General features: G+C 45.5%; 1 protein-coding gene across 5 annotated transcripts in view; it reads right to left on the reverse strand.

Annotated features, from left to right (window-relative positions):
• Positions 1-24715, reverse strand: part of PRKAG2 (protein kinase AMP-activated non-catalytic subunit gamma 2) — a gene marked incomplete at its 5' end in the record, with an annotated part of 209706 nt that overhangs the window by 27584 nt on the left and 157407 nt on the right. For 3 of the 5 annotated variants that reach the window (XM_084282200.1, XM_084282201.1, XM_084282202.1), the window contains one exon: positions 18494-18566. The exons of 1 other annotated variant lie outside the window; for it this stretch is intronic. In XM_084282200.1, coding sequence (XP_084138326.1) covers positions 18494-18566 — 73 coding nt within the window. Of the gene's footprint in view, positions 1-18493; positions 18567-18861; positions 18993-24715 lie in introns of those variants that run through there. One more of the 5 variants, XM_084282203.1, reaches the window with a different exon arrangement.

The raw sequence follows: 24715 nt of genomic DNA on the forward strand, positions 1-24715 counted from the left end.
ACCTGCAGCTCAGTCAAGGTTAACCTCCCTATCAGACGTGCACCCTTGCAATCCTGTAACACCGTGCAGGAACTTGGTCATGCTGTGCTTTTGCAGAACAAGGAAAAAAAAACAAAAACCAAACCTGAACTACCTACGAACCATTGAAGAACTGGGTGTTACAAAGCTATAAACCTCGAAATCCTCGTTTGCTACATGTGCTCAAAATTAATCCTCTAGTGCCAGAGAAAATGTCACTTCCACAGGGTGGCTCAGCACAGTTTTAGTCCAATCCTACAGAAGCCAAGATGGAACTCCCCTGTAGCAGCTCCTGTAGCATACAGGCAGTCTCTCTGCGTGTCAAGTTAAGTCCTTCATTTCCAGCTCCCCCTACTCTTTAAAGAAGCCCTTTCCCCACCAAAACCCAAGCAGCAGTTCCAGAGGAATACAGAAGAGAGTTCAACTGGAAAGAAGCAGAAAAAAAAAATAAATCATTTGTTGGATTTATGTTCCTATAAAGGTCAGGACCAGGAGTGAAAACAGCAGGAGCTAGGAGAAATTGATAAGAGATTAGGAAACAATGCGAGCAAACCGATAGGGGAAGAATGAGGCAGATTGACTCGGACAAGGCTGGTGCGAAGCAGCCTTTATAAGATGATACCAAAGGGGAACTGGTACTGACTCGGCAAGGGCAGGCATAAGGGAGGTCAAAAAAGGCAGTCGGGAACAGAGGACGCTTTATGTAACTCTGTAATATAGCAACAGCTTATCACCCCCCAGCTTCCTCAACAGCTTCCATGGCTACTGGCTGCACAAAGTGAATTCCCTGACCCTGCAGCAGGGCGAGCTATGGCTGGCTTTCTTTTTGAAGAGCAAACTAGAAGGAGGAGGTGGAGGAGACAATGTTACTTTGCATATAATCAGCTTTTTTTTTTAAATATATATCAAATAGCTGATGAACTGCAAAGCCAGCAACTGTTTTTAGCTGAAAAGATGTCACCCTTCGCAGAGCACGGCATCGCTGGGTACCGTTCTGTCGGCCTACCACCAGTTATGCAAATGCAGCGAGGGCAGTAATTGCTGAGTGAGCTTGTTGCCAGCTTTAATCAGGCAAGGTCGGGAACGGCAGGCACAGCTCTGACCTCTGCATGGACCAGCGTGGTAAAGATGTGCCTCGAAACCCTCTTCTTGCTCAGCATATGCTCTGAACACAAACTTTTAACCAGACCTGAACAATCTTCACCCATTTGGGATGTGTGGGGTTGGCTCGGTGCTGCTACCTCACCCGAGTTTGTCTCCCAGCTCAGAAATCAGCGTCGGGCACATCCCCCAGGCACCACAAAGCAGCCGGTTCCTTCCCCGAGGATGGAAAGTTCAGATTGGAAACGCTCAGAAGCGCAAGACGGTGATCTGTGAGCCCTGTGTTTAACAGCTACAAAAACAGCGAGGGAACTCCAGCAGGATCTAAACAAGGATGCAATTGTCCAGCTGGAACTGAGGTTTGTTTCTGCAGATCCTGACACCACAGGCCAGCATAATGCCCTGCTGTAGCAGCCACAAACTACACATGCAAAACATACGCCCCGCTGCGCTACCTCGTATGCTCGACGTGGTGTCGTCAAGTGGCAACTGGAAAGGATATTCAGGACCTTCCAAGCCCTTCAGCTACCCACGAGTACCGAGGAGCTGCCTCCAGCTTGCTCTTTGTACGAGAACTGTGTGTGAGTTATTGGTGTGTGTGGCTGCTGAAAGGAGAAGAGGTCTCCAGCAGGCTCAGGACTCCTCAATTTACCCCACGGGCAGGAGGTACATACACATCCTGGCTATTCTTTCACCCCAAATCACCAACGTGATCAGGTGTTGATAGCAGAAGGGTGCACAACACGGACAAGAAGTAACGCAGACCCTCTGCTCCTGCTGGAAGAAGGGATTGAGGTATCCAGGATTAGATTTGCATCCGGATCTCATTTGCAGAAGCCCAGTTACAGTAAGGGATGCCCCGAGCTGTAGCAGGGCCTCCTAGGGGAGCTCCTAGGGGAGCACAAGCTGCAGTGGCATGGCAGCAGCGCCAAGCACAGCCCATCCCTGCCACTTCTGGCAATTGTATTCCCTCTCCCCGAGGCAGAAGCCTGACGTACACCTTTCACAAACTGCTCCTGTACCTCCCGTAACGTGTGCAAGGCTGGAATGGCACCAGACAGCTCCAGGAGTCCTGACTCAGCAAAGGCAGCTGCAAAGAAGCCCTGGGGAATACATTTGCTGGACCTACACCACGATTTAGGATGCTGCCTCCAGCCAGACCTCAGCTTCCTACAGCTGATGAACCGAATGCTGCCTGGCTCACCAACAGAACAGATTCCCAGCAGGAGGCATCTTAATCTGTAGCAGGGATCAGGAGAGGAGAGTCCACTACGAGTGAGTTTGTTTCTGTGGGGTGTTCCCTAGTGAAAGCCCGTTTCTTGAAGATGGATCAGAAAGCTGTGCTGCAAGAGGACGTTCTCCATGTGCACTCCCTCCCCACAAGTCAGAGGTGAAGGCAAAATGCTCCAACCCCCAGGGCTTCCTTCTGTAATTTTTTATAGACAGAGCACACGCAGAAGTTACCTGAAAGGTTACAAGACTTTTGGACTATTTAAGCACCTGATTACAGCCTGTCTTAAGGCCTTTTATAGGGGAAAGTCATCACACACCCTCACCTTATTCCTAACAGGCAGGGATCCTTTAAAGAGAAGATCAAGCTATTTCCCCTCCCAATCCACCCCACCACCTTTCGTACTTAACACCAAGCCATTTTTACTCCTTTCTCTCCCACCCTCCCCTATGACAGAGATGCTGTAACTTTATTTCAGACAGCAAATATTTTGAAAAACATTGTGGCTTTTCCCCCCCCCAAAAAAAAAAAACAAGGATGAACTACTCAGCAGTGCTGACTCAGATCACGGCGGGACCTGGCACTAGGTGTAATTATCTATTTAGAGAGCTCTTTGGTGGAGTTTGTGTCTGAATACTCCTCCCAAGTGAAAAGGAAACTTCCACAGTGAAACCATTTCTCAGAGATCCCCTGCAGAGACACCTTCAGTTCCACTCATCCCTTTGCTGCCACTCGGGGTGCTTTTCTACTGCGGCTTCCCCCTCAGAATTTCAAGGCCTTCAAGAAAAAAAGAGAAAGAATTGCCTGCAGATGGACAACAGGAACCTGCATGTAACACACATGGCCAGCACACACTGAAAAGCCTTCGAACAGCCCTACATAAAAGCCGATAGGAAGTTTCCAGCTGTGTTTCCTGCAAGCCGCAGGCTGCCTTTCTGTGCTGTACCCCAGCAGGCAGGCCCAGCAAGAAGATCCTGAACCGTGCACGTTTCCCAGTTTCAACAACACAAAGCCACGAGCTTTTTTATCTTATTACCCTCCTTGTATTTCTGTGCTGGTAGCTGATCACTCCTAAAGTTTGTTCCTGGAACCACAGGCACTGTGTTCCACAAAAGGTGTTTTCTTTCAGCTAAGAGTTAGTTCCACCACAGCCCACAATCGTGCCGCTGCAGCAGCCCTGCTCCTCACGATTAGATGGAGAGCTGCTGGCGTTACCAGCTCTCAGATGGCTGCAAACACAAAGATTCCTCAGGAACCGAAACAATTGTTTGGGTAACTGCCACTTCCAAGTTCACTATGAAATTAACTGCTTCATTGCAAAGATCCTTTAAAAAGCAGGAAAGACAGCTTGGAACACTACATCAAAAATATGCTCAAACTGCCTGGGTAGACAAACAGAGGATGGCAAACCACATACAGACACAGGAGTCCTTCTCTAGAGCTTCCTTACAGGAGCTACCAAGTCCAACTGCCCAACATCAGACGCTCCAGCCTGGACCACTGTTAGGAAAAGCAGCTCCTCCTGGCTGATGGCAAATAAAGGGAAATGGGGAAGAGTAGAAGCGTACTTATATCAGTCTCACGTGTACTGAAGAACCCAGTTACTGGAAAGAAAACACACGTTCTTTCCCATTACTGGGCACAAACATACGCATCTGTAGTTTAAGTTGCTCCAAGACACTCACAAAAGATAAAAATCAAAGCTTGCAAGATATTGAAGACCACATTTCAGATGCCAGCAAGTTACGATTTTTACTGTTGGAGACATTTTTCACCCCAAGTTTTAATCAGAGCTGATCCAAGAGCAATGCATTAGGTGAGGTTCACTGGTATAACCCTGCTGAGCAGCTCTCCTTTTCTTGGTATAACACTAAAAGAAGTGATCTTATGTTCCTTACACAGGTAAAATAACTTGTTAAAAGTATTTAGTTAACAGTAATTTGTAGCAAACAAATACGCATGGCAGTGAAAACAGCAATTTGAGAATGGCTTAAGCAGCAATTTAAAAGATTTTTTTTAAATTTTTTTACATTCCTAGCCAACACTCCTTTGCCCCCAAACACAGAATAACTCCACCTTTCAGAGGCTAAGTCCAAAAACTGTGGCTCCACAGCAGCATAAGCAGCAGCAGCTGCTGTTCCCCTCGTGCTAGCTGTGTGGCTCCCCTCCCTCACTCGGTGCTTTTAGATTTCCACAGAACTGTTCCACAGACGGGCTGGAAACGCTGGATCGCTCAGAAATTTGGCCTTCTGGTATGACCAGTTTTAGGTCTGTTTAGCTCCTGTATCTAGCAGATGAATGCTGCCCTCCCCGTGCCCTAGGAGGGGTAGAACACCACCTCCTTGTCATGGCAGGCAGCCATCAGGTTGGCTCAGCTACACCCAACGGTGCCAGAAGACACCGGGGTGAGTAACCAGCTAAATAAGGAACTACGAGTTACAGGTAGCTCTTGGCACAGCACGCAGTAGGTGGAAGGCACGGCACTAACCCTGCTCGTTGTTCTCCTGTCTACATTTTAACCTGAGAACTGCCACCAAACCTTCTAAAGTTTCTGTCCGCCCTCGGTCTGAGGTTATTGGATGCGTTGGGGTGCATCAGGCACGGCAGTGCTGGGGGGTGGAGGGAGGGGATTGTGCTGCTCTGGCTCTGCTGCGGCCTCACCTCAAATACTGGGTGTGGATTTGGGTGCTGCAATACGATATAAACTATTAGAGTGTGTCCAAAGGAGGGCTAAAAGATGGTGAAGGGTTTAGAGGGGGCGATGTGTAAGGAGCAGCTGAGGTCCCTTGGTCCCACCTCTTCCTCAGGTGTCTCTACAAGCCGACCAAGAGTCCCTGGAAAATTATTTTCAAGGGAAATGAAGGCATTTGAATGAGAAAGATGTTTTGAGGTCAATGGAATCAAGCGTTCAGGTGGGCTTTTATCAGCACCCCCCAGCCAGGAAGCAGCACTGAAAACAAACCCAGAGCTGTGCTGCGGGCAGTACATGACTGCAGCGATGAGCAACAGCTGTCTCAACCTACCCCCCAGAACAGAAACATGACTAATTTGTCAGGATAACGTTCTTTTTAAAGAGATTTGAAGGATACACTGACAAATTAAACATACAAGGTATCCGACGGAAAGCATGGGAACCCAGGGGCTGGAAGGAAAGAACAAGCAGCTCGTTTTGTAACAGAACAATGCGGGAAGAAGGCAGGACTTCTCGGTCTGCTGAGCTGTCTGCTCCGGGGCCAGGAGCACTGCAGACAACTAACAAGGCACCAGGAGAAGAATCAGAGTCGGACTCCGTAGAAGAATACTGACTTAGCTTAGGAAGGGCAAGCAGAGGGAAAAAAAAAAAAGTGTTGTTGTACTGTACCATTTGATTTCTGCTCGTTCATGAGGAAACTTCTCAGGAAGAAAGCAACCAAGTGCCAAGAAACACCCACAGAATTAGAGGATAAGACCTAGTGGCAACAAAAGATGGAGAAGGTGGAAATAGAGGGTTACAAAGACGCCTGCTGTAAACAGCAGGAGATAAATCATTATATTTTCAGAACGTGCCTGGAACGGCTTTGTTGCTAATGATAGCAAAGGATTAGTTCTGATTTTAGAAAGAGTGAATTTAGTCTCATACGTAGAAAGCAAGATGATGGCAGTGATGGTGTTGGCTATTCCGTGACGAGCTGGCAGGATTTCAAATGCTAGGAAGCGTAAGATAGGATGCAAAGACAGAGACAAGAAATCATTTCTTTCCGAAAGCTGCAAATAAACTTAAAATACGCTGGCAGACCACACATTAAACTTACAAGGCAGCATTATTCACGCAGCCACAGGCTACGTGATGCAGGAGTCCCAGATGGATGTTTCCCAGCCCTGATCTAAAGGAATGCACGAGCTGGCAGCTAAAGCAAGATCAGATGGAGTTTACAGATCGGAGATACACTGATACAAAGGAGTGATAGGAAGTTTATCTGCAGAGCTCTATCAACAGCTTCTGCAGCGATCCAAGACGAATTCAATTCAGTATTACAATGAGAACACGGAACTTCGGGTGGGAAGGAGGCTTGACAAAGCACCAGCAGGGACACTGTTAGAAAGAATAAGCTAAGCCCTGTGAACTGTAACGCATCCTACAAATAGGAAGCGGTGCCAGAGGTATAAGAAATGAGGAAGAATAGGTACACAAATAGGTTATGGACAAATGTCTCATTTGGTGTTCAGAAGAAGGTTTATTTTTTCTTAACAATTCAAAGTTAAAAGAAGCCATAACACGTCTTAAAACATTTCAGCTCAGAAGTTCCTTAAGATCAAAAGCTCCTTAGGTCGCTTTAGGTCACTAAGTGATTCAGATGCCATCTCCCCTTGTCACAAGGAGGTGCCTGATGCAGAGAGAGCAGGTTGTTACAGATGTAGACAGGAGACACTAGCTACAAACAACTATCCCCAGATTTAATAAGCCCTTGAAGGGGAAGTTACAATTCTACTCTAAAGGAGAGCCAAACACATGTAGGAACAATCTAAACTTAAGCATGTACTGAAACATTTTAATAAATGTATGTATTTGTAAGCATCTAGAGAGGAAGCTTATTGAAAGCAAAGATAACCAGCATGATTGTCACGAACAGTTCAGTCTAACTAGATGAAAAAAGGAAGGGTAAAAAGAATAAACACAGCACATGTGCTATATAGATATTAAAGCAAACTCTGATGCTACTACATCTGAAAAATGTGCATTAGAATCACCACAAGGTGATTCCACAGATACATGAAGCAGCCCCAGTTGCAGCAAAGCTACTAAGACTTCTTTTTCAGTGAATTTGCAGGCCTGAACAACGAGGGCTGTGCATTTTTTAAGAGATGAGCTCCAAAACAGGCTCTTTTTAAAGAGTTTTGGTCCAGCTTATATGTCATTCTTCTCTAAGCAATTTAAGTTCATGTCACAGCTCCTCGGTACAAGTGCTGTTTCAAGAGGGACACACTCTCCACTTTCATAAGGCTTCACAGAATCAGGGTTTTGAAGCCTTCGTTTCTGAGAAATTAAGCTGAAACTGTTTACCATGTCCAAAAACTACTGAAGGAACACGGAAAAGAAAAATGGTTTCAGTGATAAAGTACATTGTGACCACATCACCTTAGTTTTCTACAAGCTAGTCTCAGAGAACTTTTCTCAGCACCTTGATATTTCACAGGTACAACACTGCAAAAAGTCTCAGAGAACCAGGGTTCCCTTTTATTCAAAACATTTAATTACTGATCTTCAACTGAAGATGTTTCCAAGAGTTTGCAGCAAGGTTGCAGGAATTTATGCTCATATTCACAAATGGTTTGGAGTTTCAGTCTTTCAAAGAACACCAGAACTGGAAAAAAGCACTCAGTCCAATGAGCACAAACTAGGGGAGTGCCTAAAAAGCACTGCTAAGAACTACCCGACTGTTATTCATTTAATTTAATAAAGCACAAGTGGGGAAGAGGCAGTTTGCTTAAACTAAACAAAAGCAAACAAACAAAAACCCACCCCAGCTGTTACAGGGCTATTAACTCACTCCAGAAGCTGGCTAAACAGAACAAAGCAACCTTGGGATGGATATTGTATGGTCTCCTCCCTCAAAGGTCCTAAACGTGGAATGAGACAAACATCAGACACTGCCTAGGCACATCTAGTGAAGAAAAAGACTATGAGTTCCTGAGATCAGAAGATCCACTTCTCTGGGTTTGAGGCTTAAATATCTCGGCTATTACTGGCTTGGGAGAAGCGAAGAGTTGTAAGAGAAAATTAATGCAAACAGCTGCCTGAAACAATGCAAGACTCAGAGTTTGTTTTCAGCCCTCCTCGTGTGTCATAGCACACTTCAAAACTCTGCACTGAATTTTGTGTCTCAGTTTTGGAGTTAAGTCCTAGCAAACAGGCTGAGAAGTTAACGCTTTCTTTATCCTGTCGCCCTCTGCTAGCAGGCTGCCTGAGCAAATAAATTATGTGAGATTTGAGGCAGACAAAAAAGCGAAGAGCAGCTTAAAAAATCTCACATTCCAGAGCTAATCATAGGAACTCTGCAGTTTCTTGTCCAGGCAGGCACAGAAACTTATTTGTTTACGGGTGAGAGCCGTGGTGTTTGGGGACTACCTGGGGAACTGGTAAACAACAGCACAAGCCCAGGTGAGCCCTTCTGCAGCAGCCCACTATCAGCGGGATCAGCTCCTGGTCAAAGTTAAAGATTTGTACTTTGCCAAAAGTTGCTTCACTGTGGTTTGGTGAGTAAGGCAGCAGCTTCACCCCTCAACCTAACAGCGCTTCTAAGGTTTTCACCACAATAAAGAAGAAATGGACCTGAAACGTTTTCTAACAACATGTTCAAGTTCTTCCCTCGACAACGAGCACTGCAATTTTTTTTCCCTAACCATCCCCAACAAAGATCTAATTTAAGATGTCGCCTGTCTGGAATGCAGACATGCTCTTCAAGATTGCGAGATGCAGGCCACAACCCAAGAAACCAAAAATGGTATTAAGGCTCTGGATATTACTATCGGGATCCATCCGCTGGGGAGCTGCATTCAGGGAAGGTTCGAGGTCTGTGAGGGATGCAAGAAGAAAGCAGGCTGTATGCAGGGGAGTATTACCTATAAAGGAAGATTGGAAAAAAAACGGAGCAAGCATAAATCCTACTACATACTCACAGCCCACATATTTTAGAAGAGAGATATCCCTTTTAAGTCTGTTAAGGGTTACTTTAAGATCACAGAGTAACGAACAGCTTAACCAGAGCACTGTCCGCAAGACCAGCAGCTCCCAAGGGAGTGCACATCTTCACCAGGCACAGCTACATCCTTATTGAACAGGGTAAGGATCTAATCTTCATTAGGAGGTCTTTCACAGAAGAAGAATCTAATCTCAAGGCATAAAATGCTTTAAAGGAAGAAATAATTTTTTCAGCTGAAGCCTAAGGACTTTGGACTATGCTTGCTGGAGAAACAGTTTGGTCGGGTCTAATGAAACGTGCTGTAAGCGTGCATTGCAGGCATTTCTCCGCTCAATTTTTAAACTGTTGGTCCCAAGTCCTGAATGACTGCCTACTGACAACATCTTCAAGCTTTTAATCACTCAGTACACCACCGAAGAGACGTACCTAATGGCAGGTACTGCTTGGAGCTGCACAGAAATAGACCAGGCAGGTGCTAGCTGAAGCAGGTGAGGTTCAATGCCCCTCAGTACAGTACATGCAGCACTTAGCTGAGTTCTCTGGAACCTAGTTTGGAGGTTGTATTGATCCGTTCTCTGCCTCCCATTAACTGCAACTTCACCCAAAGCTGATCGTTCTCCAAATTTATACGACATCTGTACAGTACAAAGATGTATTGTTTATTTTTAAAAAGGAAAAGGAGTGGAGGAGTTCAAGGAAGGCTATGGCAGGAGACAAACTCGCAACAACAAGTGTAAAGCAAAGCAGGACAAAGCATTCACCTTCTGTTATGGCATTCAGAGCCTTCTGTCAGGGGCTGAGTGGGCACCTTTTTCACTGAAAGATCGATTCCACTCTGCTTGAAGCAACTCAAATCACCTAACATGCATCCTACAAACCTCACTGCTATGCCAATATGCTGAAATCAGAATACTGTTCAAAGGTTTCTGCAGGAAGTGTTTGTATCTATTTGTTCTTGTGCCAGCGTTATTCTTCATTCAGCTAATTTTCCTCCTTGCTGTTTACCCCTTCCCACACTCCTCAGACGATATTTTCATACACACAGGGTTATCAAGTCCCCTCTTGGCTCTCCTTTCACGATAGTAAAGGAGCAAAAGCCTTTCCAGTTGCTTCCTGTAACACAAGTTCTATATTTTCTGGTGGCATGAACGGCCCTTTTCTATGCCTTCTCCTTCCTCTATGGCAGTAAGAATTCAAACTAAGTAGCCAAAGAACACCATGGTACACTGAATGGTGAAAATCTGATTCTGTTTCTGGAAATACCCAGCACCTGAACTGAATAATCAGAGAAAAGAGGCTGGAAAAAAAAAAAAAAAAAGACACCTTTTTTAAAAAAAAAAAAAAGCCTTTGAAACTTCCACGTCAAAAGTGAAACCGTGAGTCTGCAGCATAAGAATGCTGTTTTTAAACAAATTTCAGGAGTGCCATCTAATTTCTGCCACAGTTAAACGTGACAACGTTGACTCTCAATAGAATTCTTCATCACGCTGGTTTATGTAAACCAGCAAAGTCCACATGATGTTCAGCACAGGAGGAAGGCATCTAAAGAACAAGCTAGATTTACTCAAGCAGTCTTCAAAGCTCCTGTGAAAATATCCACGTGTTCAGAAGCATGTTAGACACCGGTGACTAAGAAGGATGAGGTTATTTCAGCTTTGCAAAGTTCTGTCTTGGTGCCTAAACATTTGTTGTTTAGCTACCTAAACAACAAATTCAGCTCTGCATAGTTATGTTTGTATCTGTATTAAATTATTTGGTGATACCTTAATACTACACACTGTAACTAACACTCCATGGAAGGATTTGAAGGATTTTCCCCCCAACTTCCTTGGCTTTGCCTCTGTCAGTCCCCTCTGCTCGCAGAGCCACAGTAAAGCTCACTGCAGCACACACCCAAAGGCGAACAGTCCCGGTACGGACAGGAGTGTTTTGTTTCAAGGGCAAGAAATGTTAAGAAAAAACAGCACCATCAACTGTGCTTCCATGTGAAATGCTGCATTCCCTAAAATGTTTGGGACTTACCCACTCACCTCCCCCTCGCAATGTTAGTCCAGTTTTAAATGCTGGAAGCCAAAACATTCAAATAAAGGCACCGTAGGCAGCTTACGTGCTGCCCAGAGAGCAAAGTCCTCACAAAAGCAGTGCTGCTGTAGATGACCTCACAGGAGGGCCCCACAGACAGAGCCTTCTGCTCATCCAGCCTGGAGTTATCCAGAAGACAACCTGCTTTACGAGGAGCCCTATCGGAAAGGACAGTCACAGCTGCTGCAAGCGATTCGAAGGGGAAGCATCTCTCCTGATTATCTAGCAGCAACCGGATCGAGGCAACTTGGGCAAGTAGTCTGCAGTCACCCGTATCACTGCCACCACCACCGCGTTATTTCAACTCTGCTTCATCCCTGGAGAGGTGTAACAGGGTGTACCAGGCAGAATCCTTCAGAACTGCATCGGGGTGTTGCTCAGTGAAGAGGCCAGGCTGCTCAAACACAGGGCTTGCTCGCCAGAGTGGCCTCAGGCATCGTGTGAGGCAGCACTGACACCGTCACACCGACCACACAGCTCCACAAGCATCTTCTGATCAACACGTGAAGGGGTTCTTGGGACATTTGGAAGTTGGGGTGATGTTACCCAGAGCCTCTGACCTTACATCAAGCAGCTGCTAACCCATAATGGCTTTTGCTAGGATTATAAAGCCACAGAATTGTCTAAATAGGAAAAGACCTCCAAGATCATCAAGTCCAACCCTCACCTCGCTGTGCCAAGCCTACCGCTAACCCATGGCCCAGAGCACCACATCTGCGTGTTTTTTAAATACCTCCAGGGACGGTGACTCAACCACTTCCCCAGGCATCCCAGTGACTCACAGCCTTTCCAGTCAAGAATTTTTTCCAAATATCCAACCTAAACCTCCCCAGCACAGCTTGAGGCTACTTCCTTTTGTCCTGTTGTTTGGGAGAAGCCAGCAACTCCCACCTCAATACAACCTCCTTCCAGGTAGCTGCAGAGAGCAATGAGGTCTCCCCTGAGCCTCCTCTTCCCCAGACCAAACACCCCCAGCTCCCTCAGCTGCTCCTCACAGGACTTGTGCTCCAGACCCTTCCCCAGCTTTGTAGCCCTGCTCTGGACACGCTCCAGGGCCTCGATGTGCTTCTGGTAGTGAGGGGCCCAAAACTGAACACCGCGCTTTCATTCATAAAGTCCCTCATAAAGATGTTAAAGGAAAGCAGCCCCAGTGCTGAGCCCTGGAGAATACCCCTAGCGACTGAGCTCCAGCGGGATTTAACTCCATTCACAGCTCTCTGGCCCCAGCCAGTTTCAGTTTCTCCGGGAGAAGGCTGTGGGAAAGTGCCAAGAGCTTTACTGAAGTCTGAGTAGACGCGATGTTTGCAGATCGTGCAGGTGCAACACCACCAGGACACAAATCAGCTCCAGCACTTCCTCGTTCTGCTTTCAGTCACTTGCTTCTGACAGTGATGGCCTGGACTCACCTCTGCCATGAGGGACATTTTTCCTATAGTTTTTTTTTTTCCTAGGACATCTCAGCCAGAACAGTTCCTCTCTTTCCAAGAATGGGTTTGGGGAAGCATTTCGCCAATATTAAATTTTATGGAAGTTTTTCCATCTGGAAGCTCCTCCAACCCAAAGACCTAACACAGCCATTTTTAGAGCACATCCCATGTAACAGGGCTGCAGCTTTTACTTTGGCAAATGATCTTCAGTCCAGTAATAACACTTGAAAAGTTTGTTTCCTGAAAGACTAGTTCCTCCGGGTGCCTCAGCTGCTGTCAACTGAGTATTTCCTAGTCAAGATCAAGTCGGGCTTTCCTCACTTAAGAAGTGAACACCACACTAAGAGCACGAGCTGCACCTTTTGTAGGAGCAGGAAGAGTTAGGACTGGTTGGAGACAGCACTGGGCTTCCAGAAAGAACCCAGCGCAGTACGAGGTAAGAGACCAGCGTGCAGACTGCACAAACAATCTTCACCTAAGATAAAACTACCAAAAGTATATTTTATGCTGTTCAGGGAAGGCTTTGTACTTGCACTGACCTGTAACTTCATACATAACGTCCATCCTTCTGCTTTGGAGAGGGAAATCCCCATGAGAACACTTGTATAGTGTTCCTAAATAGCAAAGTGGCAGGGAAGGGACACGAGGTTGCCCAGGACAGCAGGGCACTGGATCATAACTTTTTGCATGAAGAATATAATTCAAATAAATTTGAATACCCCAGAGCAGTTACTCTGTAACTCTTCTGGAAAGTTCATGGTACCCCTGGTATTCTTAGCTGCAAAGTGACAGAAAAATAACAGTGGAGTAAATTCGGTGGGAGCAGCTGTTGACTGCAGTTTCGGCTGCAAGGATTCAGTCTGACTCTGAAATGGTATGTCCAGGGGGGAAAAAGGCACCATGTCACAGGATATTTTCTTCCTAATGTCCTATTGTGCCTCAAATATTACACCACAAATGAACTGTAAGGCAGAGAGAGAAACGAATCCTAATCTATGACTATATAAAGTCCATTAATGCCAATTATCTCCATGTAACAGCTCTTGCTACCTACACTTCAGGTTCCAATTGGCTGAGGAAAGGCCACGCGAAGCACCCCGTCATTATCACCGCGTACCCTGATATGGCAGAGCACACCTCCTGGTCAAAATACCATTTTTCAGCTCAAGAACAGCTTGAACAACCACCTAATTAACATCAGAAACAACCTGCAGCTGTAAAAAAATGCCTTATCTTAGTATTGCTACAGAAATACTAAACACAATAGGGTTAGGAAATACTAAAGGATTCTTTCATAACCTGAACGCTCGATCCTTCAGCCTTATGCCCTGAAACAAAACCCGGCACGCACATGAACGGGCATTTTCTTACTTCTTGCAACTGCTTTTGGCCTCCAAGTGCCATTTGTTCTCGTGCCTTGATTCGGGTATGCGTGTGGCAGCGGGAGGCTGGCAGAAGGGAGGAGCTCGGTAAGGAACCACTTTCCAGAGAAGCCACAGAGCAGGGAAGGAATGACTCCAGACACAACAGTTAGTCAGAAGGGGATGCAATTACTGCACAAAGTCCATTTCAAGAGACAGCCAGAAACAAGGAGAACGAGAGAGCGAGATGCAAGCCAGAGCATTATCATGAGAGATTCCACTCCAATGCAAACTGTTTATCAAATAACTGCCTAAGTGCTACTTTGTGCAACAATCCATGGCAGGAGGGTGTTCAAGAGCGGGCGCATCAGTCCCGTGATGCCAGCGCCTGCAGAACTTTCCCCAGCCCAGGCACTGAGCACAGATACACAAGAACCATGCAATTATCTTCTGTCCGCAGAAAAAGCCTTGCGAAGACTCCCGGACGCCAGAACAGTTAGCAGATGCCAGAAAAGAAGTAGTTAAGCTTTGTCTCATCAGTAGCTAGCAGGAGAACGTGGAAAAGGGCAAAACCTGGGGAGCAACTTGGCAGGAAAGGGGCTGGTGTCCTGCTGGGCACCAAGCGGGGCACAACCAGCAGATGCCTTTTCCCAGCAGGAAGGCTAACAGCGCCCTGGGCTGCACTGGGGAAGTGTAGCAGGTCAGGGGAGGTGATCTTCCCCTCCGCTCAGCCACAACGTGAATATTGTCCAGTTCTGGGCCCCCCAGTGCAAGCAAGATCTGACATGCTGAAGAGAGTTGAATGAAGGGCCACGAAGATGATAGAGGGACTGGAGCACCACTTCAGTTAGAATGTCAGCCCAGGAGGCTCGGGGGAATCCTACTGATGTATACAAAGACCTAAAAGGAGTGGCCAGAAAGGAAAGAGCCAGGCTCTTTGCAGCAGTGCCCAGTGCCAGGACAGGAGGCTGCGGGCATGAACTGGCACACAGGAGGTTCCTTCTGAACACCCAGAAACTAATTTTAGTGACAGCCCTGCCCCAGGCAGCCCAGAGGCTGTGGGGTCTCCTCCTTGGAGAGCTCCAAAAGCTGCCTGGCCATGGGCCTGGGCACCCTGCTCTGGGTGGCCCTGCTGGGACCCTGAGGTGCTGCCAGCCTCACCGGGCTGTGGAACAACTTCATTGCCCAAGCTGAGTGAATAGAACAGGATGATGTGGATATGAGCCAACACTGCAACAAAGCTAGCTTCCAAAAATCACACTAAAACTACACCAATGGAATCAACACAACTGACAGGTACCCGTTTGCTTCTCTAATCCTGCTTCCACTCTCACAGCTTCTCTCTCTGCTGTAACACAAGTTTCTGAAATTTCAGCTTAACCATTTACACTTTGCTTTAAGTTGTTAACTAAAGCCCCTTTCTTTTCATGTTAGACCCTCACAATAACCTCTCCTTGCTCTTTTCCACATTCATCTTATTCCCCGTAAAACACAACCCTTAAGTACTCCTGACATTGATCAGAAGTAAAAACAACCCTAATATGAAATGTGACTGCATAAACACTAGTACAGAACAAGCAAAACCACAATACATATAAAGAAAAAAATAATTGATAGTATATCTACAGACTGACGAGAGGTCTCAGCACTAATTTCAGGCTGCAATGAGGAACTCCACACCGACCAACAGATAACCTTCCTTCTTTTTGAAAAGACACAGGTAGGTCAGCCCCATCCACAGAAGACTGAGCAAGATGAGTTCAGAGTCTTACATTAATAACGTTTTAACTGGAGGATTTTTTGTTTGAACAGAAAAAAAAAAAAAAAACACTCTGAACTTTTTACAATAGCATTTTTCATTTTCTGTTCCAACTACTGTTGGGGAAAAGGTCCTTTAGGGAGTCCTAAATAAAACCCGTACCCATTGGCCTACCCAGTCTCTCCTATGTGCACACACTAGCAGCCCACAGCCTGTCCTACCTCAGCTGTAGAGCACCTGATGCTGTTAAACACCATCTCACTGCGATCTGCTCCTCTACATCACTTCAGAGCAGTATTACTCAGCCAATCCTAGAGAGAGCAAGTGATCAACCACTAAGAAGTTTCACTGACCCCAGAGAATCTGGCCAGATCTATTAAGTAGACAGGCTTTCAACCAAGAAGACCAGCATTCCTTTCTGGTACAGACCCATCATGTGTAGCACTGCCCACATTCATTATTTGCGAAGTGTTCAGAGGGGAAAAAATCCCCCTTGAGTTGACAGTACCATTTTATTGAGAAGTAATCTCATCAGGCCAGACTCTGCATACTTCCTTACGTTACTACTTAGACTATAAATCTTTCTCGTACTGCCTTTTCCAATGTAACTCTCTTAATTAGAATCCAAATTAAATGAATGCCTTCTGTGCTTTCGCATTCTCATTTGTGTAACCTTTGAGGAGAATGACAAGCAGAAATCCATTTCAGCATGCTGGATGGCGTTCAGGGAACACGTTGAGCCTCATTTTCCAGCCTTTTTTATTAACCCGTTTCAAGAGAACTGCAGCATAATTTGACAAACAAGGAAATTATCAACTGTTGATGGATATAGGAACTCAAAAGCTAGCACGAAACACTCAAAATTGGAGGCAGTCAGAGAAGTAGTTCCAAAACAAGTTTCAAATTTCTTATTTACCTTCCAATTTTGGTATTGCTGGAGTGAGCTCACTTGGAGCTTGACAACAGATCATCAGTTGAATTATGGCTGCATCCACCTAATTAAATCTTACTAAAACGTTAAAGAAGCTTCTCAACTTCCGCGTACTAACAACTTGCCATCCAACAACAATATCATCACCATCAGATGTCATTTTGCTCCCCCACCCCCAATATTAGCACAAACTCCAGCAACTAGTGCACAAATTTAGGTCATAAAACATGTACCGCAACTAAGCTGCCGCATTTCCGTCTGCCTCTCAATTTTCTATCAATTTCCTTCTACAGGCATCCCCGACAGTAAGTTCTGCTCCGATAATCACACTCCATTTCACTTGTACATTACCCTCTGAATATAGCACCCCACACCCTTCCCACTTTGCTATAAAATTAGGCGTAAAACTGGGTATTCATCAAATGTGGAAAGTGAGCCAGACGACAGCTTCCTTTCAAAGTTTACACACCAATTTAAACTGGTCACACGTTTGCTATTAGGCAATGTCTTTTGACAGATGCCTGAGCAGCTCTCACTCACCCAGCTCAAGCACCTACCCACAAAGCCTTAGTTTGGGAGTTAAACCAGCTGAGAAACAAAGCAAATCTGAAGTTTGAAAACCTGAGTTCTGTAAAAAGCTGCTGGTTATCTTAACGTGATGTTTTAAGAGCCATACAGGCATTCAGCCCACTCAGGTGTCTCTTACACCAACATAAAGTAGTAAGAGTGCTATAAAACTGAGTTTATTTATTTTTTAAACCTGATATCCTTTTCAGATATCTAAGCTTTAATACTTATAGCAGCTCTTATAATCATTTAACTGTTAGTGAGTCAGCAGCTTTTAGGATCTATCTAGCAGTAGCTAGATTTCTGTAAGAAAAACAAACAGCAAAACAGAAACCAGTAAATTTAATTCTTAATAAGCATAAAATGAAGGCCCGACTAAAACTAGCTAATCAGTGCGAGAAGAAATCTAGAAGTTCGTAACAAATCCCTTGCATTAAATATTTCTATTTCATTATGTTTACAACTCAAAGGCACAAGTGGTTCATGAGAAATCAGGCTCTGTACGGACTCCTACAAGAGCTCGAAGAATCCAATTGTCAAGAGCTTCCTTTTCTCACACACAGGAAGCTTAAAATAAAAGGTGTTACTTTTCCAGTCCAGCCCCACAGCTGCAAAAAAAGCACGCTGCTCACCAAGAAGGTGCCTTATTAGCATACCAGCTTCGATATTTATTTTCACGGAATGACTCAGCCTACTATTTCCGATTTTTCCTTAAATATTCGTCCTACATTTTACGAGAGCGGCCACCAAGTAGGGAGAAAAATAATAATAATAAAAAAAAATATCTCGTGAAGTTTGAGGCACTTCACAACGCCGAGCACACGGACCAGCGGAGAAGCCCAGGACATTCAACACGGATCTTTGGGGGTCAAGCTGAAAATATTTAGTGATTCTCCACGATAATTTAGTGCCTGCAAGACAGAGGAGCTCGTGGCGAGTTTCTCTGCCACGCACAGCACTCTGTTAGCCCACAGCTGCTGATAAAAACCAGGCAGGGGAGCTGCCCCACGAGGCGAACCCCGTTCACAGGCGCAAGGCAGAGCCCTGAGGAGCAGCAGCAGCCTCCCAGCCCGGCTCGCACCTAGCTCTCCGCCTATATTTGGTTATCACAGGCGCTTCAGAGGAAGAAAAAGGGCTCGGAAAGGGGCCGGGGCCGCCTCCCCTCAGCCTTGCAGCCCCTCAGGGGCGGCCCTGAGGCTGCCAAGCGCGCCCGGGGCCTCTGAGGGAGCCCCTCAGGAGGCAGCGGCCGGGACAAAAGGCGCGGGGCTGCCCCTTTCCCTCCCCTTCCCCCATTTTTTAATTTTTTTTTTTTAAATTATTATTATTATTTTTTTACCTTCATCTTCGAGCTCCAGTTTCTCCAGCATCCCTTCGGAGGCGGCCGGGAGCTGAGAGGGAGCCGGAGCCGCCTGCGGGAGGGAAGAGAGGAGAAGGAGATGAGCATCCAGCCGCCGCCTCACCGGCCCCGGGGCGGCATCGGAGAAGCCGGGAGACGAAATGGGAGGACGAGAAGGAGGAGAACGAGGAGGAGGAGGAGGAGGCGGCGGCGCTGAGGGGAGCACGGGCGGCTCCAGGGCAGCCCCCTCGGCTCCCTCCCCCGCCGCCTCTTACACACAGCGAGAGGGGAGGAACCGCGGCTCAGCCCTTCCTCCCCCCGCTTTCTCCTCGGCCCATTAACCCTACGCCCCCCGCCGCTCCCCGCACCCGCTCCTCACGGAGCCGCCGCCGCCGCCCGGCCCCGGAGCTCAGCGAGCGGCCGGGGGCGGCCCCGGCGGAGCCCTCAGAGCCCGGGCGCCCTCTCGCTGGGCGCCGCCGCCGCACCTCGCTCCCTCCTCTACTCCCCCCCCCCCCCCCCGGTGGAGGGATTGGTACGTTCCGGTTTGCTGCAGTTGGGCAGCGGCGGGAGGGGGAGGAAGGTACCACTTCCACGGAAAAAGGGGAGGAGGGGAGAGAGGGGGTTGTTGTTTGAGGGCGCTGCCACAAAAGCTCTCCTTGGCCGATCGGCTTCCTCTCTATATATCCAAAATCGGGTTCTCGCCTGGCTTCGTTGGGCTAGGGCGGTATAGAAGGGGGCAGAGGGGAGGAAAGCCCTGCGATCCCCCCCCGCCAGACGGAGCTGGTACGGTCCCGCGCGTCCACCTGCAAGGCAGCGGCGGGGAAGCCGCCGGTTCCACCGCTCGGCCTGGGGGTGGGGAGATCCGGAGGGTTTCCCCGGGGCGCTCCCGCTGCGCGAGCGGAGGCGCTCGTTCTCACTGAAAAGTTCCATTTTTTAGAAGTTACAATTCCAGATTCGCCCGAATTTCAGCGTCTTCCACGTTAAAAGCGCGCTCGGGGAAAGCCGGTCGCTAACCCCCGGAGCCAGGCGCTGCGCGCTCCCCTCACAGCCCTCTGAGGGGGGCGGGCGGGGAGCCTGCTGCGGGTCAGCCCAGCGCGGTCGTACTTCAAAATCCCTCTTATAACCAAATATTTTAACTAGATTAATCAGATGTAATTTAAATTGATTTAAGCAGGTGTGGTGAGCTAAACCTGGGCTGTCCTGCCTGCACTGAAGGGATCCCCAGTGGCTGTTGGGAGGCTGGGGCACGGGTGCTGCTGAGGGAGGTGAGGAGATCCCTTGGAAAGAAAATCCTAAAATACTTCACACCTCGTTGCGTTTTTTAAAAAAGGCTTTTTAAAAAAGGTTTTTTAAAAAAGTTTTTTTAAAAGGCTTTCAATAAATATTCCAACTGACCAGCCACAAGACATGAAGACAATTCATATTAACTTAATGTATTTTTAGTCTACTAATTAAAATGCTTTGGAAGCTTCTAATTATCTCTGGGAGCTATTTTTAAAAGCTCTGAACACTGTATCTTCTATGTCACGTGCCTTGGTATTGATCAGTTTTTGCCTACTTTGCTAAACAAAAGAGAAGAAGGCGACATGTCTGGTGATATCTGCCATGATTTTGTTTCTTTTTTTTTAAAAGCAATAGGTATTTACTCCACATCAGAATCTCCTAAGCACCAGACATGAGGAAATACAACTCCAAGGTTGTTTGTAGGTGGAAGTAACATTGAATCTTCAAAGGTGTGCATTGCATTTCACCTGCTATGAAACACGGATATGTTTATAGTAAGCCAGGTAAGCCTATTTAATGCCGTGAGCTGCACTGCTTTGTGAATCTCAGAGCTTAATGCAAGATCTGAGTTTTACAGTGGCAGAAACTACGCCCAGATGACAAGTATTATGAGAACGTCAAGATAATACAGATTGTAATGTAATATAGAATGGAGAGTTGTATTGTAAACTTTATAGCTGTGCTGTAACATCCATACTGTTCAAAAAAAATAAATAAAAACAACAAAGGAAATTGACAAGTAAAGGCTGAGCTCCATCCCCCATCCTGCCTGCAGTCTCACAATTTGTTTAAGCCAATCTTAGAACATGCTACTGATCGCAGCGTTCATTTTGCTCCTCACTTTGCATTCTAGCTGTTTTGGTGCTCATAGGCAGCCCGGTGAGTCAGAACAGGAAACAGATGCAGCTGAAAATCAAACGGACCAAAAGAAAAGATTTGTTTTTTTTTCACCCAGATCGGTTCCTGATCCAACTCACTGTGCGGTTGTACAGCCAGCACTGCACGATAAATGCCAAGGGCAGGAGTGACAGCGGGACCATACCTTCTGGAAACAGCCCACACTTAAGTTCACTTAAATTAAAGGTGAAAACATTCGTGTTCATTGTGAACTGCTATAGCGGTATACAGATTAGCAGATATTTTCAGCAGTCTTAGGTATTACCTCTCTTTACAAACTCTGCCTGCTGTTTTACAGAAAGATTACTGGTTAAAGATAGGAAAAATCTGTCCTTCAAAGGAGCTGTAATTCATACCAAGGCAGTATTATATACTGTAACATTCCAATATCTGTTTATTGTGACTCTTTGTTCTACTGCCACAAGAGGTTTCTATTAACTATATCCTAGAGATTTGTCTAGCTTAGGATTTAAATGTTTGGGCAGACATCAGAATGTATCAGGTAATTCATTTCAACTGCTTGAGATGGGACAAGACAGCATATACTTCATGTACTAAATATTAATGAGCAAAATAAATGTTATATATAAAAACTTAGGAGGAAAATATATATAAAATCAAACCTGCCTGAATACATTTTTTCTTTGCCAGGTTTCAGTTCAGTTTTACAGGGGCATTACTTAAGTCAAAAACCCAAGGACCTATGACATAGCGCTGATAGGGGAGCTTAATACAGCAGTGCTAGCAATCTTTGTAGAAGCAAAGTAAAACAAATAACTCAAGGTTGATACAACACCAAAAGTCATAAAAAGGTGGATGTAAACAAAAGAGGTTTAAGGACTCCTGGGAAGGCTAGGATGTAGATTTTCATAGATAACTGCTTACTTTGTCTTGGATTGTTTTCTTTAGTTTTCTAGGGTAAAGAGAGTTAATAATACTCTGTAGAAGTAAAATCAGTCATGTAAATTAAATATGCACTTATAATGAACGTAGTAAAACACATCTGATTATCTAGATGTCCTTTTAGTCCTGTGTCCTGATGAAGGAATTCCTTTATTTTCCTAAGACCATTCTAAATATTTAAATTACATCATTAGTATCAACAGAAAACTATTTTTGATGTAGTTCCCTGCCAGTTTGCCTCCCTGAATTGGTAGGAATGCACCTCCTGGGATAGGAAGCTATCAGTGGCAGTCATCAGATCAGACCAGCTATATCAAAATGAAGGAGATTCACCTCACCTGAGCTTGGACACATACCACGTAGCTTTTTGTAGTGAATGAGTTAACCTAGGCTGCTGCTTCTGCCACCAGTGGAGGAACAGACATTTCTAGAACGTCATTCACATGACCTCTTTTAGACGAGTACTTGTGATAAAATGATTTGGGTACTGGACTCAAGTCGCTGTACAGCTTAGATCTCTAGATTGATTAGGCTCATTCTACTTAGAATATCTGTCTGCAAGGGAAGGTGGGCGGAGAAAAAATAAACTAGAGGAGAAACTCTAAACTGGGCAATGTAACTTTGATTCCAAGACGGGTAAGAGGTAAAAGTACCCCCATTTTAAGTAGCTAGAGGAAAGGAAGATCACCAGCAACAGCCAACACAACCAATCTCAGTCACTTTAATAACAGGTTAGAAGTCTTGTGGTAGGCAGATGCTGCATGACTTAACAGGACTTCTGACATTATCTTGCACGCCACTTTCCTAAGCAAGCCAGACAGTCTAGAAGAAAATACTGCCAAAGGTCAGAACCGTACTCACAAGGAAGGTAGTAACATGTTTTTATCTAACTGGAAGGGTTTAAGAGAGGATTCCACAGAGGTCTATGTTCTGTCTAATATCATTCACTGTTTTCACTGGGGACCTGAGGAAGGACTAATGAATATATGCTTTCAGCAGTCATGCAAGGAAATGGCCAGAGAATGAAACTAAATGTGAGACAGCACAAATTCTTGGAAGAAAACATCACACCGTCTGCAAAAGTGTTACAGATAAGACATGGAAAGTCTGTTCTACATATTTGCTGGTTAGTTGCCAGCTGGGATATTGGATTTGGATTGGGACATTGAACTCAAGAATCCAAAGAACTCAAGAGTCTGAAGAAAAGCAACGACGATCATCTAGGAGTAGAGAAGATATGACCTGTAAAGAAACACTAAACCTCCTCAAAAAAAGAGGACTGAAGGAAAATAAAACCACAGGTTCCAAATGTAACAAGTTTTTGCAAGAAGGAAAGTGATAAACTATCTTCTGGGTCTCTGGGTAATGAAATAAGAAGTTATGTAGCCTTTAGCAAGAAGGTCTTTGGTTGGAATTTAGGAGAACTCTGCTGGCTGGTATCAGGAATAGTGTGGCCACCAGGGCTAGGGAGGTGATCGTCCCCCTGTACTCTGCTCTGGTGAGGCCGCACCTCGAGTGCTGTGCTCAGCTTTGGGCCCCTCCATACCAGAAGGACATCGAGGCCCTGGAGCGTGTCCAGAGCAGGGCTACGAAGCTGGTGAAGGGCCTGGAGCACAAGTCCTGTGAGGAGCAGCTGAGGGAGCTGGGGGTGTTTAGTCTGGAGAAGAGGAGGCTCAGGGGAGAGCTTACTGCTCTCTACAACTACCTGAAAGGAGGTTGTATTGAGGTGGGAGTTGTTGTCTTCTCCCAAGCAACAGGACAAGAAGAAGTGGCCTCAAGCTGTGTCGGGGAGGTTCAGGTTGGAAATGAGGAGACATTTCTGCTCAGCAAGAGCAGTCAGGCATTGGGACGGGTTGCCCAGGGAGGTGGTGGAATCACCGTACATGGGGTTGTTCAAGGAAAGGGTGGATGTGGTGCTTGGGGACATGGCTTAGTGGTGACGTTGGTGGTAGGGGGATGGTTGGACCAGATGATCTTGCAAGTCTTTTCTCTAATAATTCTATGATTCTATGACAATGACAGTGAAACACCAGCACACTTTGCTGAAATCAAAAGAAAACAAAAAACTGTAAAATGCCCATAACTGGAGTTTATTAGCAACAGGTTAGAAAGACATTTGTTGGGAATTGTTTACACACAGTTGATTGTGCTCTTGGGGAAAAGTAATTAATTTTATTTAATCAATTCTTTCTAGACTTATTTTCTTTTGTTTCTACGTCTTTGCAGTCTTTTGAAAGACATACTTAGTCTTTGTATGAGAATTCAGTGAGAAATCTTTATGTTTTGTATGAAAGCCAAAGTTTACTAAAAATCTAATAGAAATACAACTCTGCTTTGCTTCTCCCCCCAAAACAAGTGGCCTTAATGCTAAAGTAGAAAAAATACTAAAATACTGAGTAAAAACAAAGTCTTTGATGACTGGGTACTAATAGAAAAAAAAAAAGGAAAATGAAATGCTGCTGGAAATCACAAGCGTGTGTGGAACACTTATTCAAGCATTTCAACAAAGACGATACCTGTTCTTTAGTAAGAAATACACATTTTCAGATAAATTCAAGGCTGTCTCCAAGCTTTTCCTTTTTCCTCCTCTTTTCATTCCGATCCCTGGAGGTGGTAACGTTATCAATACAGGTATGCTGGGGGTGCCACCCGTGCAGCTCACAGTTCAGCAGTAAAGCTGAATGCCCTTCGAAGTACTTCAGAAAGGGAAAAAAAACCCTCCTTACCTTATAAAACCTAATGGATTGAAGAGCAACAAGAAGGAATTCCCATCTAAATGCAAATCAAGGCAAACCCATTTTGAATGCAAGAGTAAGCTACAAATGGTAATTTTCCCACCATTTGTTACTGCTACTTACAATTACAGTTCTACACCAGTCAAGTAGTTAACAGCTCTTCTCTTGATGAGCTGTCAATGAACAATTCAGATTTTTTCCAAATGTATGTCATAGATACGCTTATTCTGTAGCAATCTGTTTGTGCAAAGTTAATTTAAAAAACTGTTTATTTTGTCGGTTTAATTTAGTCTGGTTTATGAAGTGGAGAGGGACAAAAAATATCAGATAAAAAGTTTTCATCTGCTGGTTAATCTGTAAATTAAACTCCTACTTGTTTTCTTCTAGAGTGTCATAACTGATA

Source organism: Netta rufina, assembly GCF_964035555.1.
Source record: "Netta rufina genome assembly, chromosome: 2".
In the NCBI taxonomy this organism is placed as follows: Eukaryota; Metazoa; Chordata; class Aves; order Anseriformes; family Anatidae; genus Netta; species Netta rufina.